Source organism: Gobio gobio (assembly GCF_949357685.1).
Source record: "Gobio gobio genome assembly, chromosome: 10".
In the NCBI taxonomy this organism is placed as follows: domain Eukaryota; kingdom Metazoa; phylum Chordata; class Actinopteri; order Cypriniformes; family Gobionidae; genus Gobio; species Gobio gobio.
In genome coordinates, this window is record NC_137116.1 from 38,837,367 (window position 1) to 38,854,078 (window position 16,712).

The 16,712-nt window shown below is 37.6% G+C and overlaps 1 protein-coding gene across 1 annotated transcript in view; it reads right to left on the bottom strand.

Annotated features, from left to right (window-relative positions):
• Positions 1 to 731: 731 nt before the first annotated feature.
• rhocb (ras homolog family member Cb) overlaps positions 732 to 16,712 on the bottom strand; it is a 37,181-nt gene continuing 21,200 nt past the window's right edge. The window contains exons 2-5 of the mRNA XM_079826764.1: positions 3,830 to 3,987; positions 3,066 to 3,186; positions 2,314 to 2,444; positions 732 to 1,305 (exon numbers count right to left, since the gene is read on the bottom strand). Of these exons, the coding sequence (XP_079682890.1) occupies positions 1,132 to 1,305; positions 2,314 to 2,444; positions 3,066 to 3,186; positions 3,830 to 3,985 (582 nt within the window). The 5' untranslated portion in view covers positions 3,986 to 3,987 and the 3' untranslated portion in view covers positions 732 to 1,131. The remainder of the gene's footprint in view (positions 1,306 to 2,313; positions 2,445 to 3,065; positions 3,187 to 3,829; positions 3,988 to 16,712) is intronic.

A 16,712-nucleotide genomic window follows, 5' to 3' on the forward strand; every position in this document is an offset into this window, starting at 1 on the left:
TTTCGCCTACTAACATTAAATGTGACCGCACCTTACCAAAACTTTAATTGGCGACACTTTTATCCAATAAAGGCAGTCAAACCACCGACCTTCTTTGGAGCAGGTATCATCTGGAGTTTATTGTCTTTGAGTTGGACACTTCTGCTGATATTGTAACACACTACCAGACACAGCCAAAAAAAAGAAAGAGATTTACTCTCGGTCTCTTATCAGACATTATCCTGAGCAGACCAGCTAATTTATTTAGCACTTAGGCTAATTCAGTTTCAGCCTGCTAAACCATTAAAAATTGTTTACTTGACACACAATTATATACGTGAGCATTTTTGTAGTATATATATATATACATACACTACAAAAATGCTCACGTATATAATTGTATATATATATATATATATATATAATTGTATATATATATATATAATTGTATATATATATATATATATATATATACATATACATTTCATTTGCTAAGCAATCAACACAAATGTATAACAGTAAATCCAAATGAACAGACTGTACATCTATTAAGACATCCCACCCTGTAAAAACTCATTTCCATGAGATGGCTATCAATATCTGTGAGAGGTGGGGTGTCTGCATTCCTCAGCCAAATTTTCATTCATGTGAAATAAATATGCCATCTGTCCTAACTAAGGTCGATCCTATTGGACAACAAGGTTTGCGGTAAAACACAGTCCGAAGGTCAGCAGTCAAAAAACAGACACAGAGAACCGACTGGCAGTTTAAATGAATGATACATGTATTTTTTGCTTTTTTTCCCTCCAAACTTAAATCGCTGAGCATCATATACAGAGGCATAGAATAACTGTAAACCAGAACCGAAAGATACAGAGAAGATTTATGTACAAATACAAAATTAATCTGTCAGTCTTTCTTCCAGAGAAGGAAGAAAGGAAAGTATGCTGGTGAAAAGAAAAGAAAAAGAAAGAGAAAGATGGCAGGATGGAGAGGTATTGGGTACTGACACACTTCGGTTTCTTTATAAATATTTTTCTGTCATCCACTCCTGGATTGGGAGAAATGTAGGGAGCGGTTGGTACTGTAGGTTTCTCCTGGGGTCAGTTGCTGAAAGGAACTTGGAGGGGTGTGTGTGTGTGTGTGGCTGGCTCATAACAGTAGGCAGCCGCTTCTCTTCTTGCGCTTGCGCACCTGCAGCGCCGCCCTGGTGGCCATCTCGAACACCTCCCGCACTCCATCCTTAGTTTTAGCAGAACACTCCAAATATCCAAATGCACTGATCCGGTTAGCCATGTCACGGCCCTCCTCTGGTTTTACAGGTTCCTAAAACACACATATATGATGAGAGGCTGCATTCTTTTAGAACACATTTTCTAAATATCTTTTCACCCTCTCACTAGTTTCACTACACGCACAATGTCTAATAGTGTACACTAGAGTTCAAAAGTAAACACATTTCTAATGTTACAAAACATTTCTAATGTAATTCCTATTTTAAATAAATGCTAAAGATTTCAATTTCAGATAATAAAGCACAACTGTTTTCATTGAGCATTGATAATAATGTTTTTGAGCACCAAATCAGCATGTTATAATGATTACTGAAGGATCATGTGACAATATGTAACTTTTTTGTACTTTTTGTAACTCTACAATAAACAACGAGCTACAATAGACATTTCATACTGATACTGTAGTATGCTATCTGCCACATTCCTGTAGAGATAAAATCAGGGTTTGAGCTCAATGGGCATTCCCAGACGCTAACGACAATGTTTGTAAGCTACCTTAAACGGTATCTACAACAGTTCCTTTCAACACAAAGCATTGTGGGTAAAAGTAGCCTGACAATGTGGCAGAATATGATAGATCATAACTGTAGAAATTGTGTACACTCAAATCTCCTTCTCATTAGCGAACCACTTAAAAATGCTACATGTATAAACATAGAAGTGCTATGACAACTAGCATGGACGTTTCAGTAGTTTCACTACCGTTTCTGCCTTACTCTTGCAAACACCCTTCAGTATGATGTAATCCCAGAGGGCAGCTTTATCACCACAGGAAACAGCTGCATTTCCATTTTCCTTTGTGGCTGTCGGAGACAGGAAGTGTCCTGTTTGTTAAGGCAAAGGCCAACAAAAGGCCTCTGCTGTGTCTTACAAACCTCTACTTCTTCAAGTTACTATGGCAACACCTGTTTAACACACGCACACACACACACACACACACACACACACACACACACACACACACACACACACACACACACACACACACACACACACACACACACACACACACACACACACACACACACACCAGCCATACCTGTTTCATCTTGATCAGCTCCCTGCGCGTGTGTTCATCGTTTCGCAGATCCTTTTTATTGCCCACGAGGATGATGGGAACGTTGGGACAAAAATGTTTTACCTCTGGCGTCCATTTCTCTGGAATATTCTCTGGAAGAGGTCAGAACAAAAGTTTGATGTCAATGTTAAGATATTTTTTAGAAATAATTTAATACAGTAAATTATATTAAATGTTAATAATTACAGTAAAATTATATTGTGTATTTCGAGTATTTAATAAATTATCTTAAAATGTTACTTTAATGCAATATGTACAAGTTGAATTGCTTACATTTAGTTAAAATTGTATTAGTTATGAATCAGGAATAAAAAAAAAAAAATTGATGTATACTACCGTTCAAAATTTTGGAATATTTAAAAAAAGTATCTTATGCTTGATTAAAAATACAGTAAATCAGTTTAAAATACATGTTTTCTATTTTAATACATTGAAGATTCAGCTTTTCCATCATATTTTACAGTGTCTTCATGATCCTTTAGAAATCATTCTGCTCAATAAACATTTTTTATTATCATTACCAAATGTAAAAAACATTGTGCTAATATTTTTGTAAAAATTTTAAAGCAGGATTTTTTGATAAACAGTAAGTTCAAAAGAAAAGCATAACATAAATGTCAGTTTCTTTCTGATCTTACTGACTCCAAACTTCTGAACAGTAGTGTGTGTGTGTGTGTGTGTGTGTGTGTGTGCGTGCGTGTGCAGTTAGGTACCTAAACTATCTGGACTGTCTATAGAGAAACACATCAGAATAACATCTGTGTCTGGATACGACAATGGCCTCAACCGATCATAGTCTTCCTGACCAGCTGTGTCCCATAGAGCCAACTCCACCTGAAAGAGAAAGAGAGATGCAGATACTTTAGTATTGTTTGTCAGCTGAAGGTACGTCACTGGACTTTGAGTGGCCTTATTGTCAGTGGTCATAAATATAAGAACCATTTATAAACCCGAAGCTATTTAAAGAGATAACTGCAGTCCACTCCGGACTAGAGGTCTTCAATGAAAATACAAAACATTCAAGGTGCGAGTACAAGAGATGGAGATGAACTGTGTGTACTGGGGCATACAGGAAATAGAATGGATTGACAAACTACAAATGATTCTTTCTATTTTTTTAAATCGAACGTTCCGGAACACTGTTCTGGACCAATTTAACTTCTGAAATCGTATTCGGTCTTAACTTTTAGATTCATTTCCTCTATTTTAAAAAAAAAGCTTACAAGTCCAAACCTGAACAAATCATTTCCTGTTTTAGTAAGTTCAGATCAGAGGAGCACTCCCTCTTGGTGAACTTCTCTTTACATTAAATCCAGCATGTCTGATCAGGATGGCCTGAAATTTGGGTTAAAAGGCTGCAGGAACATTTAATTCCCTACATTCTCAAACAAGCGTACACTCATACCACATTCTGAGTGCTTCGGTCCACAAAACAAGGAAGAAGGACTGTGTACAACACTATTTTAGGACAACTGACCTGTTTGCTGTCCACCTCTATGTCAGCGATGTAGTTTTCGAACACCGTGGGCACGTAGACCTCTGGGAACTGATCTTTACTGAACACAATGAGCAAACAGGTTTTTCCACAGGCTCCATCTCCCACTATCACCAGCTTCTTACGAATAGCTGCCATCACTACAGAAAAAGAAAGAAGACGTTCCCCATGAGAAATGGTTCAATTCACAAAACTTACATTTCATATTTTGCAATAAGGACCCCCTGGCTGTAGATTATCCCTATTATTATATACCTATTTAGAAAATAAATAAAAATTTAATTGGGTAACACTATTTTACAGTGTCCTTGTTACATATGTTACATGTACTTACCATAGTAAAAACAGTAAATTATGCATAATTACATGCAACTAACCAAAGTCGGTCCTGGAGGGCCACTGTCCTGCAGAGTTTAGCTCCAACTTGCCTCAACACACCTGCCTAGAAGTTTCTAGTATCCCTAAAAAGACCTTAATTAGCTGGTTCAGGTGGGTTTAATTGGGGTTGGAGCTAAACTTTGCAGGACAGTGGCCCTCCAGGATCAGGATTGGACACCCGTGCCTTATAGTAAGTACATGAAATTAATTAATATTACTCAGTACTTAAATATATAATTACACTGTAACAATAGCCGCGTTTCCAATACCCTTCCAATTGCACAAATTGAAATTGCGAATCGAAAATACGGCCAATGGAAACGCGTCAATTTCTCAAAAACTCCCATTTAAAGGTCCCCTTCTTCGCGATTCCATTGTTCAAACTTTAGTTAGTGTGTAATGTTGCTGTTAGAGCATAAATAATACCTGTAAAATTATAAAGCTCAAAGTTCAATGCCAAGCGAGATATTTTATTTAACAGAAGTTCCCTTTCAAAGTCTACAGCGAACGGCTGGCTTGGACTACATCCTGGTACTTCCTTCTTTAATTACGTCAGTAGAGCAGTAGAACAGACTAACCTCCGCCCACAAAGAAACGCGAAAAAGGGGGCGCGGTCTTGTTGCTGTCCCACGTGGAGAAGCGGACGGTCGCGTGGAGAAAAGGAACTGTTGCGTTAAGTGTGTTTATCGCCATGTCGCCATGTCATCGAGACGCTGTTATTTTCATCCAGGAGTCAAATCACCTTTGTTTGACTTTCCCAGGGACGCTATAGAGATTATTGAACGCATACATCTCCCCGTTAAGAGGCGTGACCTTTCCAACGTGCGCTATGCTGCTGTCAAATTACAACACAGGAACCGCTTTCACGTGCGCTAAGCTGTGGTCGAGTCACAGCACAGGAACCGCTTGCACAATCAGAACTCGTTACGTATTTCTGAAGGAGGGACTTCATAGCACAAGGAAATCACCAGCCGTTTTTAGGACGGTGAGAACAGCGGTATACAGATAAGTAAATTGTGTGAAAAATACTGTGTTTTTTTACACGCGAAACATGAACACATGTTATATTGCACACTGTAAACACAATCAAAGCTTCAAAAAAACACGAAGAACGGGACCTTTAAATCGCAAAAAAGTTTTTTTTACGCTCGCATGAGGTGGTTTTTCAGGTAATTCGAAAAAGGACATTTTCGCAAAAACTACATTGAAAACAGTTTTTTTCTCATTTACAGGTCACCTGGCGTACGTAAAAGACAATCATTCTTTAAAGACGTGACATAGTTCTTTATTAAACTCATAAAAGACAATATAATTACAGGAATACTGGATTCTAAACAACAAAAAAAATGCCACAAATTATCATTAAGACCTTGAAGCAGATATGAGGGAGAAACACCCACAACACGCTCCCAGGTATAAGGTGCTTTCCTTGCCATTAATGCTTGGATAACACGCCTACGTCTCCTTCGATTAAAAACAATGGCTAGTGTGGTGACTGGGATATACATAAACCTACAACATACGTGGCATAATTTTGGAATAACTTATCGCGAGAGAAAAAAACAAAAGTTTTAGTCGCATAAAAATAAGATATTTTGAAGAATGTTTGTAACGAAGCAGAGAGAGCAACCATTGACTACCATAGTATTTTTTCCCCTACCATGGTAGTCAATGGTTGCTCTCTCTGCTTGGTTACAAACATTCTTCAAAATATCTTATTTTGTGTTCAGCAGAACAAAGAAACTCATACAGGTTTGCAACAACTTGAGGGTGAGTAAATGATGACAATTTTCATTTTTGGTTGCACTATCCCTTTAAGTCATAATACTATTCCACTCCGAATCCAATTTACTTTTTCTATAGACTGGTAAGCTAACATATTTAGCTAAAATTTTTATTACAGCTGGTAACTGTTCTGAGAAGTTGGTGCCAATTAGCCCTCTTAAATTTCATAGAAATGAAAGGAAATTAAACGATAGAGACTGCAGAGTGATACGAGACATGTGAAAGTAGTAGCAATACGTTGCCATTGACTGCGGTGGAATATCCAGTTTAGCAGTCATTCTAAACAAACATTTAACAAATCAGAATCAAGTATTTCAGAGAGCCACAAAATACGTCTTAATAATAGTCATAACAGTTTGTTTCACATGAACGAGCCCTGTTGTTTGAGAAACACAACATATAAGATGCTGTGTAACAGACACTCATACTGGTCCAAGATCAATCCTGCATTGATGCAGAATCAGGGGGCAAAATGCTGATCAAGAGCCTAACTGAACCACAAAATGAGCATCACACTGGACTGAAAAGAGCACATTTTATTTAAAGGGTCATGAAACCCTAAACCAAATGTTCTGAGATTCTGAGAGTTATGAGTGTTGAGCATCATAGAAGTCAATGTTACCATCCATTCATTTTGATTGTAGGAGAAAACTAGTTCATTGTAAACCTTTTTGCGCTATATTCAACTTCCGGGTTTAAATTCATCTTTGTGATGTTTTCTTGTACTATAGTACGGCGATGACTCATCGGTATCTTGTAATTATTCATGAGTCTGCGTCTCCTTATCCTATGAGAAGATGCCTCGCAGCACAGCGTTGATTGACAGGCGCTTCAAAGAGTGAGATTGCATTCAGTAAGTGAGAGATGAATTAATGTATCAAAAACGAGTGTTTGTTTTTGCTTTGTAAGAGTTTCTGCGTCGCGCAAGTTATCTTCAGTAGATCGTGAGTCTTCGAAACAAACGGGATTCATCCACACTGTGAGTGTAGCCGCCCTTTACGGCCCATTAACCGATCAAACGGCTCATAAAACGCTGCAAAAAAAGTCTCAAAAGTTATCAAATGATACAACAGCATGTTTGTATACATTTTCTATGCAGAGAACATGCGAATAGCGGTGCATTTATTTGTGCAATAAATGGTAGCTGTCACAGGATATGTACTTTATGTATTTGTGTTATTTACGGTGAGCTTAAATTTGAATCAAATTTTGCAGCGTGCAATTTTTTGCACAGAGTGAAATAAAACTGAATCAGAAGCCGTTGCTGTGTTGTCAGTCAGTCTCCCCTCATGCCCCGCCACTCCGCAGCTTAACCACGCCCACTTTTATAGCATTTTTCAAAACTGTGGTGAGAACTGACGGCTGCTGAAAGCCAAGGCCTTATTTGGGAGAAGTTTTTGTATCCAGCCACACAAAGTGAGAGCAAGAAGAGTATGGAAAAAATAAAGTAAGACAAATATTTTCCTGTCCCACCCTTTTCCTCTCTTTCCCGCAATTTGGAGAAAAAATAAGGACACGATGGCCCAAAAATGTCACGGCCAAAGAACATACACTCGCAGCCACACATTTTCTTTAAATAGTGCCAATCCAACCAGTTGTCCGCATTTAAGCAGCACACGCACACACACACACACACACACACACACACACACACACACACACACACACACACACACACACACACACACACACACACACACACACACACACACACACACACACACACACACACACACACACACACACACACACACACACACACACACACACACACACACACACACACACACACACACACACACACACACACACACACACACACACACACACACACACACACACACACACACACACACACACACACACACACACACACACACACACACACACGCAGGCAGCACTGCCGTACAGTAGCCCAGTGAACGCGGACACACTCCAACGGAGGATTTTGGCTTGTGTGAGTGACAGCAGACAGAGATATGAATGTGTGTGAGAAAGATGTAAGTTACTTTTTAAATTTAGACTAAAAAACACACTAGCAGGCTAGCAAGTACAAAAAAGAAAGTAGGCCTATATATATTTTAGTTTGGCCTTGAATCATGGTAATATCACAGTAATATTGACACATAACATCATGGTACCTTGTTTTTTTAGACATATCGTGATAATACCACATTATTTTGGACAAGTATCATGGCAATGCCATGTATTGTGGAAATGCCATATTTGGACATGTGCCATGGTATTCATTGAATTATCTTAGTATAACATATAAATATCAATACATATTGGATACCATGGAATAAATCAAAATACCACGGTACTACCTTACCATTCAAAAGGGGGTTTTTTTGTATTCAGCTAAATGCTTTAAATCGATCAAAAGTGACAGTGAAGACTTACATTGTTACAAAATCAGAAAAAACTAATTCTCTAACTGTAAATTTTGCAATATTACTGTTTCTACAGCATAATTATCATCAATCAAAATACACTTTTGAGCAGTTGTGCATGTAGGCCTACCTTTAAAATACTTTTTTTAGAAAATAAAGTGTGTATGAAGGGACACGCACACATTAAAAGGTACGCTGTGTAACTTTTGGTGCTCTAGCTGTTAATAAACAAAACTGCATGCGTCTAGGCCGCCAGCCCCACCCGGTCTAAAATAGTTTGAATATAAACACTTATTATAGGCTGTAAACTGTAGTGATTCGGGATAAGACAAAAACATGGTTTGGAAGATAGATTGATGTACTCTACTCGCTCATATAAATTGAACGAAAAAAGTGACATAGTGTACATTTAATGAATAACTGTGCAGTTTCATAAGGAGACATTTGGATTCGCTGGTCATAGGAAGTTGTCATCTAATACTGAAACGGTGACACACCCACACATTGAACTTGAAAAATCACAGCGGACACGTTCTGAGAGAGAGAAAGGAACCGAAGCAGGTCAGTGCTATTCTTAAACGTACGTCCCCTGGAGAGAGAAACGCGTTCTTTGTGACGGCAGCCTGGTTTCTCACATGCACACACATTAATCTCTGTTGCGATTATCTCACAAGCCCTTCAAACACACCCAACTCTGCACATTCGTGAACACCACTGGCTTTTTGAAACAGTTGAGAAGAACTCGAAAATGTACAATGCTGACCTATCGATTCACTGAAACTGAAAAAAATAAATTAATAAAAAATACATTTGATTTCTTTAGTAGATGCGAAAATCTGTGATACGTCACACTGGGAATTTCCCAGATGCTTGCTCTGGGAATGCTGTCACGTCTCTGAGGGCACAATGTGGAAACATTTCCTCAGCCTCTGGTGGCAGGAAGAGAAAGAGCTCACTTCCTGTTCTGACAACTCCCTTCCTGTTCACATGCAGGCTCCAAAAAACATCTGTTAATAAATAGAGATTTCAGTCTTCATAAATCCCACAGTTGCATCTGGGTATAAATTACTGTCAAACCGGAGTAGTGTTATTTTAGTATTATTTATATGCTATTATAATATTTATTCATATTTTGAATTAGCTTTATATTTTTTTATATGTTTAGGTTTTTAGTAATTTTGCCAAGGCAACATTTCTAATTTTTGTTTAAGTTTTTCATATAATATTTATTTCAGCTTTATTACAATGAATGAAAACCAGTCATTCATTGTAATAAAGTATTATTGTTTACTAAAATTAGTTTTAGGAAACAAAAATAACACTGGAGCAGAAGATAAAGAAATCTGACACTGTTTTTTCCAGCTTGATAGTCATCAAGGGAGGAGGTATTAAAAAAAAATATGATCTCACTTTAGATTAGGGTCCAGTTCTCACTATTAACTAGCTATTAAAGGGTTAGTTCACACAAAAATGAAAATTACCCCATGATTCACTCACCCTCAATCCATCCTAGGTGTACTCTTTTCTTTCAGACGAATGCAATTGGAGATATATTTAAATAATGCCTTGGCTCTTCCGCAATTTATAATGGCAGTGAATAGAGGATTAGATTTGAAAAGCCCAAAACGTGCATCCATCCATCATAAAAGATATCAAACAAATAGGGCTGGGCAACAAACTCAATCCCCTTGTTTTAGACTTCTAATTCTTGACCAGTGTTGTTTTGCTATATCCTCTGCACTTCTGCATTCGTGTCGTCAGGTCAAGGGTTACTCTTTTGCCATAAATCGATGCATGCGGCCGTCTGTTGGAAGCTAGTTATTTTAGTTTATAAGGTTTTAAATATGGATATTTTTCTCAAACAAACGCATCGCTTCAGAATGCCCTTATTAACCACCTGGAGCCGTGTGGATATCTTTTATGATGGATGGATGCACTTTTTGGGGCTTCAAAATCAAGTCCTCCATTCACTGCCATTATAAAGCATGGAAGAGCTAGGACATTATTTAATATATCTCCGATTGTATTCATCTGAAAGAAGAAAGTTATATATACTTAGGATGGCTTGAGGTTGAGTAAATCATGGGGTCATTTTCATTTTTGGGTGAACTAATCCTTTAACTTTTGCCTCTATAAACTCCTAACTGCTTATTAACAGCTAGTAAGGTAGTTGTTAAGTTTGAATTGGGTAGGATTAAGGGATGTAGAATATGGTCACGCCTTATAAGTACTACTAAACAGGCAATATCCAAGTAATATGCATGCTAATAAGAAAGTAGTTAATGGTAAGAATTGAATGGACCCTAAACTAAAGTGTTACTAAAAAAAAAAATCAAATCACACCAAGCACATCAAACTTAATCAAAACAATTAGCTGAGTTAATCAACACAGGTAGGCAAGGATGTGGTTTTTTTTATAGACTAGACAGGTAAACATTCAATTATATATGGCTTCCTTAAGGCTGACAAGTCAACAAGTCTTTCAGCCATCCAACGTCTAGTCAATAATGAAAATGTAGTTCCGTACAACCTTAACATCCACAGAATCAAAGACTAGTTGAGTCAAGCACTGGACTTAATCAGCAGAAGATAATCAGAAGAAAATGAGAAAAAAAAACGCGTTTCATTATGATTGATAAGAATCTATAACAGCTCGATACAACCTGGATATGGAAAGTGAATGAGATTTAAATTGGATTCACGAGGGGGTTTAGACTTTCTGCTTCAAAGATTTCCATGAGGGATGATGGAATAATTGAGTCAAGTCCATCATCACGGCAGCCTTCTTTCCCTCCAAACCCACCACAGAAATGACACGCACAGACTAAACGGGACCCAGGAGAGCGTTTCAGGGGTGTGCAATGGACGAGTGTGGACACTTTAAATGCTTTCAATTGACCTTGAGCCACAGGAGCTGCACTGATGGGTCTGTAATATGGCTGGGTTGTATATTGAACATTCATGATAAATTTGCAACAATTTGGCTGGTGATATCCAATTAAGCGACAATGTGAGCCATGCAACAATCTTAATGTGCTTTTAATTTGGCCATTAAGCTTCCTAAAGACCATGTGTCAATAAACTAGTTCCCTCAATGTCTCATGAGAATGTGATTGACTTGACATGCCTCGATTATTTTTCACTTTATTTCACTTCTTGCCTTGAACAATAACAGCTGTTTGGGTGGGTTACATAAAAAAGAAATTGGGGGAAATACATAAACATCAAGATATATTGTTAAAAGGCTATATCGGCCAGTGTAAGGGTGTGTGAAGCGTCTCCTCCTGCCACAACCTCTGTAAAGCCTGCAGTCATCTGTCAGTCTGCCTGTTCACTGAGGGCACACTGTAACGTTTGAACCGAGTAACTCGGTCTCCATCCCATTCGCACAAAGAGCTCAGACAGGTTGGATACAGGAGAAAAATTAAACTGTGCTGAGTGATGCCCACTGGCCTGGTTCCTGTGAGTCTCCAAGAAGTAACGGACGATGTGAGCACTGGTGAGTGTGTCTGGAGGACGATGTGAATATATGATGCCTGCAGTGGGAGCCGCAGCACTGAGAGCTCTTTGAAACATGTGTCTGAACCTCACAGGCAAGCTGTAAAATCACTCTGCGGCATTCTGTCTCTGCCTGAAGCTCAAACCAACTGTTTGCACGATGACCCTATTTACTAGGGATGAGCAAAATGACATCACTAGTTTGGATAAGTAGTCAGATTTTCACTACGTTATTACTGTGGCCAAAAGAACTCACAATAACGATATTATTGCGATAACTATAAAAATTTAGAAAAATTATAATAAATCCACCAGTCAAATATTCTGTTGTGTTTTTTATACCATTCTCCAAAAGTGTATGGAGGTGGCAACTATGTTGGAGTGTCAACCAGATAGTTACTAGAACTGGATATATGGTATTATCATAAGTGTAGTATTAAAGTTATATAAAAATGTATCGTCAATACACCTTATTGTATAATTGAGGCCCATTCACACTAAGTTTGATAACTATGAAGATATTCACACCACATAGTAGTAACGGCTAGAGCGGGAGTAAAACCTGAGCACCGAACACTGAGACAAACATATATTTGACTCGTTTTTCTCTTTCAGCCAAAAAACGAAAATGCCATTTTAGGCTGATAATTTTTGGCGGACGAAATTTCGGTGCAACCCTACTATAAAGATAACTATAACGATAACTATATTAGTGTTGACCAGTGTTGGGGGTAACGCATTACAAGTAACTCGAGTTACGTAATCAGATTACTTTTTCAAGTAACTAGTAAAGTAATGGATTACTTTTAAAATTTACAACAAAATATCTGAGTTTCTTTTTCAAAAAAGTACATAATGTACTTCACATTTATTTGACTGACAGCTCTCCTGTCCCCATGTTGAGAAAAATCGAGAGTAAGTGCAGAGGCGTTGTGTGTAAATGTGTTATTGTAGTATAGACTAAATGTGAGCATTTATTCATCTCACTTGCACAATAAAGATTCAGTACTCCTCAAAATTAATGAAATCAGTCAAATGCAAAATCAGAGTACTACGAGTACTAAAATATTTTTATGCATTTAATCTACCTTTATTGAAAAATGTCTTGCTGCCGACTTTCGATGATTCAGTTAAACCATGAGCAAATATTACTAGATTCTTTGTTTTTATTGGTAAAACCTTTTTTCTCCTGTGTCCTATTCTTCCATTATCCAGAATGGCAGCAAATTTTTACCTCAGCCTGGGGCTTATTATTTCAATTTTGGTGTGAAGAGGTCTTTACATTTGCACAAAAAAATGACTTTTTTTGCTATTAAAAAACAAAACAAAAAAACAAGCCCAGCCCAGGTGAGAAAAAGTAACGCAAAATTAACGTAACATTACTTTTCTTAAATAGTAACTAAGTAACTCAATTAATTACTTTTTAAGGGAGTAATGCAATATTGTAATGCATTACTTTTCAAAGTAACTTTCCTCAACACTGGTGTTGACGAATAATAACCTTTTGTTTATTATTAGCACATGCTGCACTTATGTTGTTGCTGCCGCTTTAAATGCACAAGCTCAAAATGGATGGATTCTGATATTCCCAATATTATTTTTATTCATCTTCTGGAGAAAATTAGTCTGAAAGTGATTCAAATAATATTGTTCCTCTGTGTTATCTTTAGCTGTAAGGGTGCTCCGTTCAGGAGCTGATCACCGATCGTCGATCACAAGAAGCAGTGTCTGCCGATACGATCACCGATACCAATCTATTTGAAGCCTTCTTTTTATCATAAAGTATTATTAATAGGGATGCTTCAAATCAGGATTTTTACAGACAATCATTCAGGGCCTGAAATGCATTTTTGAGAATGGGGGATTTTTTTTTTTTTATCAGGTAGGTCTAACAGTAGTATTGAGGTAAAAAATACTAAAGAAATTTAATATGGAATCAAATGTAAAATAATATTGGATGGTCTTTCCTGAATAAATTAAATCAGATTAATAATTTTAAGGTTACAAAAGTTACACAAACTTTCGAGAGCATTGAGTGTCATTAAAGTTAATCAAACAGCAAAAGACAAAGGAGAATATATCAGAGACAGCTGATTTATTCGACTGCTTTTTCACTTTAAGACCAAATGCAAGGATACGGTTACATGCAGTTACACAAATGTTAACGTTCACTCATGACTGTGTTTTCGTGCATATTCATCAAGACATATTCATCCATTTTGTTCATACATGTGTGTGTATTTGACCATTTCAGCGCAATTTTGTACTCGCAAGCTTTTGTGAGGTGGGCTGTGTGTGTGCGCTTTGAGTGTGCGTGAGCGGCGCGAGAGCCGAGTGGTTTGAACACTGGCAAGACTTAAAAAAGAAATGCAAATTATAAACTTTTGTGACGATTAGGGTTGGGTATCGTTTGGGTTTTTTTCGATTCCGGTGCCAAACCGATACTTTTAAAACGGTTCCGGTGCCTAAACGGTGCCTGAACCGATACTTTTTTTTTTTTTAAAGGCCACCAAACGAGGTGGATGACATTAAATGGCTTTTTATTTATTTATTTATTATTTAAATTGAACCATTTATTAAAAGTTTAATGTATACTTAAATGTATGAATATAAATAAATACAAAACACAATTTACTTATTTACAAATTATAATTGACATATTTACAAATTCACAGTAAAACCTAAGCCACCCAACTACAACAAGCCTAATATAACTCTAAACAGTTACAGTAATAACAGCAGTCGTCTGTATTCTTGCTCTGCTACAAACCAGCTTCGAGCTTCAGCTTTACTTTGAAATATGATCATATTCTCTGGCTAAATATTTTTGAACGCATCGCCTTAATGTTTCCATGGCGACGCGTCATGTTTCTCACATGACACACAGCAGCCGCAATAGCGCTGACAGCTCAGCTGTATCGGGTTTATTTCGTTTTTTCTTTTTATTCAAAATATTCACAAACTTCTTAACTGTGTCACGAACTATCTGATGTTCAAATGTGTGAGTGAATGTGTGTTAGTTGATCTATAAAGCGCAATGCGCAGCGTCATGTTAGTTTGCACCTCAGAAAATCGGATCTGTCGGATTTACAACACTTGAGTTCATTCTCGTCTCACGAAATACATGAAAGTAAGTGACCAGTGAACTGGAAGAAGAATAGAGTAAACTATATAGTTACTATATAATGTGCATTTATCTGATGTGAATAAAACACGTAACGTTAGTCAAATTATAACCGTCTGAAAGGATTGTCATTGCCGCTTTCATAGACATCAGTGTGTGTTTTTTGCTAGTAGCCTACTTATGAACATTTAAAAGTCTGAAACCTGAAATAAACATGATGTCGTTGAAAACACTGAATAGTTGTCATGAGTTGTGATGTGACCAGCGCTGAGCGTCTGTCTCTGGCTCAGCCAAAGCGCGAAAGCACGTTTGAATTTTGGCACCGAAATGAGGAACCGAAATCTGTGTTCTGATTCGGTCCGGTACATACCGGTTATATAAGTACCGGTGCCATATTGGAACCGGATTTCGGTACCCAACCCTAGTGACGATGCAACACTGCCTCGATTGAGCAAGTGGCAGATACCGTGTCAACTGTGCAGCTCGATTTTAGTGCAGACGCCTGATGTGAAGCCATTTGTGCTTTTTGAGAGGAAAGAGAGAGAGCAGGCGAGGTGAATCACTCACGCTCTTTGTGAACTTACATCTCACAGAAAGTTTTCAAATTACTTTGCAAGTTATGCAAGGAAATATGAATTATCATTGTCATTATCATTGTCACGCCAGAAAGAGAATGAGACTGTGCTGGTGCATGTCATGCCCTAGCTCTCACGACAGCCGCGGGTCTTTGTGTCATCAGCATGAGATCGGCCTTTTTAGAGACCGCCGATCAATCATCCCAAAGCGATAATCGGCTGATAGAGATCAGTTGCCGATCAATTGGAGCACCCCTAGTTAGCTGTAGTGTGGACTTCCCTGTTTTTATCAAAATTAAAAAGATGTTTAAAACTTTATTGCTATAGTTATGGTTCTTGGTGTGAACGTTCCTTTAGGCCGATTGGATGCATTTATTAGGACGCATTTTTAAATTCCCAAACAGCTAGACAGAGTGCAATAGAACAGAATATAGGGGTTCCATTTTTAACTATTTTTTGACATGCTTTGTTAAAAACAACACTTGGGGCGGGTCAATCATTCAAAATAAAATATAAATAGTAACTTCTCAGCCTCACTAATCGACTAGATTATTGAATAACTAGTTGACCTGTTAATAATGTGCATCTCAAAAATATTTTGATCAGAATTTGATGTTAAAAAATATATACAAATTTAAAAATGTATTAAAACAAAAGTTCTTTACTGGACGAATACACATACACACACACACACAAAAAAATCAATGTTCAAAATTGTGTATGTTAATGTGCACCTTTAATACTAGATGTAAATAGGGTCAGACTCAAAACGAACCATGATGACCAATACGGACCAATGTTCAGCAGGAATCTCACTGTGCTCACTGTATGGGTCTGAGCAAAATATCAGTAAGAACAGGTAAAGATGATGAATCTCTCTCTCCAGGAAATCTGACTGGAGCTTCAATATACTTAAACCCACTGGAGCACATTAGAAATATTTAATGGGGTATAAGTATTCATTTAATAAGTTGAAGCTCTGCCATCAATTCACAGCTAATCTCACAATTAATGACCTGTAGAGATCATCCCGTGAGGCCTTTAAGACCGAGTCACCTCACAGAAACTCTGTATCTTCTTTTCCCGCTGTATCACAAGACAGTTTTATATCA